The 9,132-nt window shown below is 36.8% G+C and overlaps 2 protein-coding genes across 2 annotated transcripts; one reads left to right on the forward strand and one right to left on the reverse strand.

The window, feature by feature from the left end:
- The first annotated feature begins 227 nt into the window (after positions 1-227).
- LOC143538430 (uncharacterized) lies at positions 228-4,206 on the forward strand. Its single transcript, XM_077031996.1, has 3 exons — positions 228-281; positions 3,769-3,873; positions 3,974-4,206. Exons 1-3 carry the CDS (start codon positions 233-235, stop codon positions 4,129-4,131), a joined length of 312 nt encoding a protein of 103 aa, XP_076888111.1. The 5' UTR covers positions 228-232; the 3' UTR covers positions 4,132-4,206.
- A 761-nt stretch (positions 4,207-4,967) lies between these two features.
- Positions 4,968-5,627, reverse strand: LOC143538431 (FHA domain-containing protein FHA2-like). The gene is made up of 2 exons (XM_077031997.1): positions 5,420-5,627; positions 4,968-5,177 (listed from the first exon to the last, which is right to left on the reverse strand). Exons 1-2 carry the CDS (start codon positions 5,591-5,593, stop codon positions 4,968-4,970), a joined length of 384 nt encoding a protein of 127 aa, XP_076888112.1. The 5' UTR covers positions 5,594-5,627.
- Between the last annotated feature and the right edge of the window lie 3,505 nt (positions 5,628-9,132).

The raw sequence follows: 9,132 nt of genomic DNA on the forward strand, positions 1-9,132 counted from the left end.
AAGGAGTATTTATTTTGTGTGGGTTCGAGTAATGTGCGTGTGCCCCTAAAAGTCCAAAAATCAAACTCTATTTCGAACCGGCTTCAATTTGCTTGCATTACTAAACCGGCCGGTTCGAGTATGAAAACGGAAGTACCACAGAGATCGGAGAGTTTGAAACCGGCCGATGAAATCAAAACCCTAACGGATTCAGTTGGTTTGAATATTAATTAGGAATTGGAGCTCTGCAATAATGTTTACTTTTGCCACTAATCTTGCCTTAATCACCGGTTGCTATTGCGGTAATTCAACTATCATCTCCTCTTATGTTTTATAATTTTATTTACTGTTTAAAAAGCCATCAATACTCGCATCATCAAATCAAGGAACAAGTTATATAAAATTAATAATCATAGCCTGCAGATTGATATTGTGCCATAAGTTTAGTTATGTGCTATCTAGTATACTAAACCTGCATCAGATATATAAAATACAGATGTAATCACTTCATTGATGAATATATATATATATATATATATAGAAAATAATATATTACTCGATGTACTTGCATATTATCAGAAAACATAGGTCAAGACCAACCGCTAGCAATGGGAGACGAAACAAATTGCTTTTTACTACCAGATGCCATGAATCTTGTTTCAGTAAAGTTAAATGGAGAGAGTTACCTAATTTACCAACCAACCACGCCCAAGAATATCCCACCAATAGCAAAGTTATTAGTAGGGTCTGGGGAGGGTGCGATGTAGGCAAACCGTACCCCTGACCTTGGTTTTAAAAGCAACGGGGTTTAAAACAGAAGCGCCATGCGCAAAAGCGAGAGCTTTTTGTACGCGAGGCGAACATTTTTTATATATGTATATATCATGGGTTTTTAGCATCCCGGTGTATAATGCCGCTATATCTAAGCATTATATATGATTTAATATATAAACTACCTACACATGCCAACCTAAAAAGCATATTGTACAGCATTTTGGATGCTTAAAAACCAATTGCGTACAAAAGGCGAGCACCTCAACTTCGCTTTAGGCCGCTTTTTTCCTAAAATCTCGCCTCAGGCTCGCCGCGCGCCTTTTAAACATTGATCGCCTTGACTAGCCTGGAGCAAAGAGGCCCTCACCTTAGGTCACCTCTCGCCTCGGGCACGCTTTTTTAAACCAAGCCCCTAACCCAGAGGAAAGAGAGGCTGCTTCCAAGGAGACCCCCAACGCCTAGATAACTACCTAATTTGGAAGCATCAAATGGTTACAATCTTTAAAGCTATGGGATTGCTGCATTTTATCTATCAACTCACATGTGCCTTGTGCTTTGGGAACGGAATGATAGTTATGTTTCGGCCTGCATTAATGGAAGCTTAGATCAATCAGTTGCACGCCTAGTAGCTGTTGGAACACCATCAGCAGCACAACTATGGAAAGTTCTTCAAGAGTATTACTTTTAACAAGTTTTTGCAAAGAAAACGCAACTTAGAACTCGGTTTTATCTTTTGAAACTAGGTGGTTCCCCAGTTGATACTTACTGTGATAATGCAAAGAAACTGATTGATCAGCTTTGGTTCATTGGTGAGCATGTACGTGATGGAGCTCTTGTTGGTCAAATCTAGCAAGGTTTGACCTCAGCGTTTGATGTATTTGTTCTCAATGCTGAGAGTTATGATAAACCTTTGACCTTCGTCCAGTTGCGCTGCTAGATTGTTGGTTTATGAACAGAGACTCGTTCAACTGAATATTGTAACTTACCAAATCTGCAACCAATTGGCCATGGTGCTTTGAATTTGTATTTCTAGGTGGGATAGGAAAACCATTTGCATTTGTAGGTGGTTTCCTTAATTAGATGTAAAAGTAGGCAACTTGCTATGGTGGGGAGCGAGTTTTCAGCAGCAGATTAGAAATCGCTGGTGGGAGGAGCGGGGTTACAAAAATTCTGACAAATTCTTAAAATCGCTTGAGGTGGCAACGATGTATTAACTAATCATATCAAAATATCTCATTGGTTTCCCCATCGCATGCAGAATTCCCTTCGACGGTGGAGTACCGTCAATCTCAGATCGGCAACAAATAGCGGTAACTCCGTTGGAGAACTGACGAGGCGATGGATGAACGATGCGGTGAATTTGGTTACCGAACAGCGGCGGAAGCGGTTGAGGAGGATGATGAGGTGGTGGCTGTGCAGTGTCGAGGATTTAAAGCCATTGTCGCTTGATGAGTTTCTGGAGGTTGAGCGGAGGTTTGGTGGCGGTGATGAATATGCAAGTGGATGATAATATTGGAGGAACTTGTTTGTTGATGGTAGGGTTTAACGGTACCACAAGCGCCATTGACGTCTGATGCTGATGAAGCTACGAGTGCGGGGCCTGTCTGCTCGTTATGTATTTTGGTTTTGCTGGCCAGAATCAGCAGCAGCAGTGCCGGACAACAGATTCAGTGTGCATTTATGTAAATATATGATGAATGGAATGACTGATTTGCTTCATCGCTTATTTCTCTACATTTTACATAATTAGTTATTTGATTTTCTTTTTGATGATTATTTTGCATATAAAATTATAAATATTGGATTAGTCAATACATCGTTGCCACCACTGGTGTGGCAATTTAAGTATTTGTCAGATTTTTTGTAACGTCGCTGCCCCCTCCTGCGATTTTTAACTAGCTGCTGAAAACTCGCTCCCAACCTAGTGAGTTACCTACTTTTACAGATAATTAAGGAAACCACCTACAAATACAAATAGTTTTTCTTCCCACCTAGAAATACAAAAAATTCTGGTGCTTCTGTATGCTATTTCAGATTTACTGAACTTAACACTGACGATGGCTGTGATGGCAGAATCGGTGGTGGGAGAATTGATTGTGGAAGATATGGTGGCGGTGGTGGTAGATGCAAAACCAGTGTGGTTTTGTTTAGTTCATGTTATTCTCATCATTCATGAATAAATAGAAAATATCAGTGCAAAACAGTACTCTCCATACTCTAATCTCTGTGCATGTGTTATAGATGTATTTGTCTATTTGGTATATACATGGTTTTAAAATGTTGGTAGATGCAAAACCAGTGTGGTTTTGTTTAGTTCATGTTATTCTCATCATTCATGAATAAATAGAAAATATCAGTGCAAAACAGTACTCTCCATACTCTAATCTCTGTGCATGTGTTATAGATGTATTTGTCTATTTGGTATATACATGGTTTTAAAATGTGTGCATCACATGATGCGCATTTGATATGGCAGATGCAGTGCTGTATGTAGTAAACTAGTATTTGAACATAGTAGGCTGTCCATTGCAATGAGTATTGAGTTTTTCTAATTTGATTGAACAAATCTCACCATCGATTGAGCAATGGGTTTGAGTATTTGAACAAATTAGACCGTCAATTAAACAAATCTGACTAGAAATGATGATAATATCTTATAATTTACTGTTTAAATGTTAACAAATTGAATTTTGTAAAAAGTTTTGTAGTATTTCTTATAACAAGCATCTTGCATACATAATGCACGATTGACTTTTGTGATCTAAACACATCGAAGCGCCACACAGTTTTTAAAATCAAGTGTATGACAACTGTTGATTGGACATGACATGCCTTACATTTTGATGACATTGATTCTAAGAGAATCAGTACAATTAACATTCTGTTTTGTGAATTCTGTTTATACAATGTGAGAAGAAAGTTAAATGTCAATTCGGGTTTCTCTAAATTGTGCAAGGAGAACGATGAAAATGATGTAAAGAATCGGAACCTTGAGTTTGGTTATTTTGATGACAGGTACTCGAGAGGTTGTAAGACTTAGCAGGCATTCTGAGCCTGATGATCTACTTGACTCAGCAATTGCTGGATTTGGTGCAGGTGCTATTCTAGGCGGACTGCAAGGTCAGTTATTGATGCTCAGGTGCTTTAGGGGTTATAGATTAATACTATTTATTTGTTTCTTCTGTATATTAAGTGCCATTTACTCAAATGCTGATATCAGGTGGTCGGGCTGGTGCGGCTCGTTACTCCATTGTGATAGCTGTTGTGGGAACCGGGGTTGATTTTGCTGCTATCAGATTAAGGCCCGTTTTCAAGAACATGTACGAGTTGGTAGCTAGTGATGAGAAAAAAACAGGCTGGTTCAAATGGCCCGAATGATTACCCTTTCAAGTTCTTGATGAGGAAGCTCTTGATGCAAAGCGTGCACGAGAGGAAGCGTTGCGGGCCCGGATATGTGATACGACAAAAGAAGGGTCATAGGTTTTTCCATTGTTGTTTTGATGAGTGTTTCATTACCTACTATAGCTTTAGTGGTGGTTATGGATTTTGGGAATAGTTGTATCCCCTTTGCTAAGCATTTGTTACCATATTGAAGATTTGAAGGTAAGCATTTGCTTAATGGTTACAAGTTTTAATTTGTTAATAAATAAACAAATGACTATACATATATATTCTTCTTTAGAGAACTTTTTGTTATTTAAGAATTCTGGATAGTAACTTTCAGATGGTTGAGGTGTGTGTGGTAGCCGCATTGGTGTTGAAGGAGAGGCAACAGGGTGGCAGATGCTATAATAATCTGAAAGTTTTTTACAATTTGAAAGAATGTTAAATTCCTTTACATAAACAAACTTGAGAAAATTAATTCAATTCCAATTCATTTGCCAACCAAACACATTAAGAACGAAATTAGATTCTAATTTTAATAATTATGCAAACAACACTTTTAAGAAATAGATTTTAATTCCATTCCATTGCATCCCAAAAACCAAACACATCTCAAGTGTTCATAAATCAACCAAACTCAAATCAATTAATAATATAAAAACACATGTTCAGTTCACCCTGCACCGGTACATTATAAGGTTCGTTACATGGGAAAAATGAAAGATATTTCATTAATTCAGTTCGATATACACTAATGATTTACAAGCAATGAAAAGGCAATAAAAATGCTAAAACTAAATACTTCGTTCCTTTGCAATGTCGTCGTCATCTTATGAAATAAGAGAGACAAGTGATACAAACTCCAATGTGACCCTGCCTTTAGACCTAGTGTTTATAACAAAGTGTTCAGGATATTTCCTCAACAACATAAGCAGACCGAACCATGGTTTACCCTTGGCTTCAGGACTCGAGTGATCCTCAGATGTTAAGTATCTCCTATCGCGACCATGATGCCATATGCTGCCATATTGTTCCACCAACTGCATCACAAAAACGTTCTCATTAGTCAAAAAATCACAATGATCACATTGTTGTGATTGATTACAAGTATATTCTGGTTCATTTGTCACTAGAATACTTATCTAACAAAATATCAAAAATGAACATAATAGTGTCAGTCAACCCAACCCGACCAATTCTTTTTACATGAGCCCGTTATTCAACCAGCCCAACTTGCCACCTCAATGTGGGCCCATAGATCAGCAGAAAAAAGGGATCTTACCTCAGCATGAAGTTTCTCCATAGGCATCCACTCACTGGGTCCACAAAGATCTGATAACACGGTAGCCACAGATGATACAACATCTTTCTCTTCTAACTGCAACAGCTGAAGATTGTCAGCCTCTCGGTCAACTCTTGACCTTCCCTCAGACTTTTTATCTACAGAAAAGTTCATCTCAGTCAAAATATTAATCAAATTCTATCTAACTACCATATCAAGCACTTTATATATCTATAAGAATCAAACTAAATGGATAAAAAGAATTGCCCAACCAACCTGACCATGACAATTTTTGAGCCGTAACCAAAGTTCCGGCCCACCCATTTTGCCACCTCTACATTATAGTACTAGTATGACCCAATAGTCTAGACTTTAGAGACTACCAGGAAAACCAAATAAAAAAATAATGCTTACACATAGATAAAAAAAAAAAAAAATCATCAATAATGACCTTTTTAAGCAAGGTGCACAGCAGCACAGTATAAACAAACCATCTTTAGTGGTTTTAGTCACGCTTTAGGCTGGTTTAGGGCTAGTTCCAGGCATTTTCAAATGCTTCAGTCTTTCAGACCATGTTTAGCTGTTCAGACCGGAATTTGACCAGAATGCAGTTTATGCCTGTTCAGGCTGGAATCATGTGACCATTCTGGACTGAAAATTCTTAAACCGCCTACCCTATTAGTTTCAGGGCTAAAATTCTAAAGCACACAATATATTTCCCTCTTTCTGTTGCAAGAACTAAATTTTTCGAAAAGATGCAAAAAGAAGATAAACCAATTTGACAGACAGTTATGACTACCAAAAGGTGTATACCAACAACTCTCTTAAGGCTATTATGCAGTGATAAATGGTAAAGAATTTAACTATGTATGTTATATTATTATAGACACAGTGGTTGAAACAAATCAAACATCTGTAAAGACGAAATAAACATCATCCTAGAGTAATGTTTCATGTTTTCATTTTACTCCATCTTAAAGCATTAACAAACTTAAACCATTCTGTATACTTTTCAGGCATAACTTTGTGACTCTACTCGCTTGCTTTCAGTGACTGGCTTCTGCTTACTAGAATTAGAAAATACAGTTCACATTAAAGCAAAATTTACATGCTTCAAACTAAAGCAATTTTGCGTGTTTGTGCAAATCTTTGTAGCTTTGTGCAACAATTATTTAAGCTTCTGCAAACATATTAATCGCACAATCGACATCTCTACACTAACAACACATGATTCAATCCAACTAGCAATTACCAAGATAACATCCTGATATATGCATTATAGTATCTAAAAGCTTGATTCCGCCACAAAAACATAACGCTATTGGTAATGATACCAACTGATATCGAGTATATAAAGCTCAAAGTTGATTCATTTTTATCTGGTATAAACAAACTTGCAACATCCACAAATAAAAACTGTATAATATCAGTTTCTCAGATGGCATTTATTCCGTGTAACCCTCGTCACTATACCCAATTCACCACATGTCAAATTGTGTACATATAATAGACATCACTAACCAATTTGATGGATGATTATGACTGCCAAAAGGTGTAACCAACAACTCTCCAAGGTAATTATGCAGTAATAAATGATAGTAAATTTAACTATGTATGCTATGGACACAGTAGATGGAACAAATCGAAATACTAAAAGACAGAATTCACATTATGTCATCATCTTAAAGAGTTATATTTCATATTTTCGTTTTCCTCATCTTTACAGCATTAACAACTCAAACCACTCTGTATACTTTCCAGGAAGATTTTTATGATTCTTAACAACTAGCTTCCAGTTACTGGCTTCTGTTTACTAGAATTAGATAACACGGTTCACATTAAAGCAATTTTACATGTTTCAAACCACTGCAACTTTACATGTTCGTGCATATCTTCGTGCAACCAATACTTAAGCTAATGCAAAACATATTAATCGCATAATCGTCTCTAGACAACACGACATTACTCAATCTAATGTTACTAAGTAATAACTTATACCGATAATATCAAGCTCAAATTATCTTCATTTTTATATGATATAAACAAACTTGCAACACCCACAAATGAAAACTATATGACATAAACTTCTCATATAACATGCTTCAAACTAAAGCAATTTTACGTGCTCGTGCAAATCTTTGTAGCTTTGTGCAAAAGCTATTTAAGCTTCCGCAAACATATTAATCGCACAATCAACATCTCTACACTACAACACATGATTCAATCTAACTAGCAATTACCAAGATAACATCCTGATATATGCATGACAGCATCTAAACGCTTAATTCCACCACAAAAACATAACACTATTGGTAATGCTGCTAACCGATATCAACTGTATAAACAAACTTGCAGCATCCACAAATAAAAATTGTATAATATAATTATAAACTTCTCATATAACATTTATTTCGGGAACCCTCATCACTATAGTACTATACCCCATTCACCATATCAAGTATAATCAAATTGTGTACATATAACGGGGTGCTTGGGATTCCTTATTTGACCTCCTTATAACTTTTTCCATAAGTTAATAAGATACAACTTTGTAACTTATTAACTTATTATCCTCATGTTATTACCTCCACCAATATCCTCCTCCTCCTCATAGTCATCATCAAATTCACCACCACCACCAACCCTACTCCTCTTCATCCCGGAAACCCTAGCACCATGATAACTGGGCACCGCATTATTAGGGTTAGAAGAAAACTGGTGACGTGGCGGAGCAGATAAGATACTCCTGACGGGCAGCAAAAAGTAAAACTGGAGGAGGTCTTGAGAATCGAGTTTGACGGGAGGTGGTGGACTTCTTGGAGTTTTTATGTTATGAAACAAGTTGGGATTATGTTTTTATGCATCACTAAACACCTTTTAATTATCGACTATAACAAGCGTCTACAACACAACTTAGTTGACGTATGAATTCTGAGTGGTGTATCAAAACCAGGTCTTAATAAAAGAGTTTTCCACACTTTTAGTCCGGTTCGTGAAGGCATTAAAAAGTCTGATTTGTCTACGGGGGCTGATGTCTATGAAGTTGAATGTGAGAGGAAGCTAGAGAGAGGAAGACGCATACGTCATGAAAACATTCCTCATGGTTGATGTTCATTACATATGCCTTTATTTGGTTAGTAGTTTCGGGCTAAAGTCAACTAAAGGACAAAACTCGGTAGGTTCTAAAAGCCATAATTTGTTAATGAATTGAATTACACCTCATCCTTACAAAGAAGGAAATGGGTTAACTAAGAATTTATATTCATAAGATTGGTATCAAGTTTGTTTGTGAGAAAAAGTTATCTGTGTTTAATTGATGATATACAATGACATAAAGATACAATTAAATAAGAGGATGTACATAAATTACTCCACCAATCTAGCTATGTAGAAATGGAAAGCAATATTACAGGAAAGATACAAGGGGACCCAAATGATAAGTCAATGACACAGAATGGTAAGTCAAATATGCTTTATTTTTAATACTCCCCCTCAAGATGGCGTGTGTAGGTCCCGAATACCCATCTTGCCAAGCAGAAAACGAAGACGATCGTCGTTAAGGGCCTTGGTAAATAGGTCTGCAAGTTGCATTGATGAGGTAATAGTGCAAGGAAGGATCTCATTTGAAACTACTCTTTCTTGGACAAAATAGCAATCCATTTCCACGTGTTTAGTTCTTTCGTGAAAAACGGGGTTGTTTGCAATGTGTCGTG

Source organism: Bidens hawaiensis, unplaced genomic scaffold (genome assembly GCF_021521415.1).
Source record: "Bidens hawaiensis isolate Kalapana, Puna unplaced genomic scaffold, B.hawaiensis_p1.1 tig00011621_1, whole genome shotgun sequence".
NCBI classification, from domain to species: Eukaryota; Viridiplantae; Streptophyta; class Magnoliopsida; order Asterales; family Asteraceae; genus Bidens; species Bidens hawaiensis.

Bases quoted from the DNA above. Each gene is read 5' to 3' on its own strand.
- LOC143538430 (XM_077031996.1), top strand. From the start codon at position 233: ATGTTTACTTTTGCCACTAATCTTGCCTTAATCACCGGTTGCTATTGC. The intron at 282-3,768 runs GTAATTCAACTA...TTTTGATGACAG, and splicing joins AATCACCGGTTGCTATTGCG to GTACTCGAGAGGTTGTAAGA. The intron at 3,874-3,973 runs GTCAGTTATTGA...TGCTGATATCAG, and splicing joins TATTCTAGGCGGACTGCAAG to GTGGTCGGGCTGGTGCGGCT.
- LOC143538431 (XM_077031997.1), bottom strand. From the start codon at position 5,593: ATGAACTTTTCTGTAGATAAAAAGTCTGAGGGAAGGTCAAGAGTTGAC. The intron at 5,178-5,419 runs GTAAGATCCCTT...TTTGTGATGCAG, and splicing joins TGGAGAAACTTCATGCTGAG to TTGGTGGAACAATATGGCAG.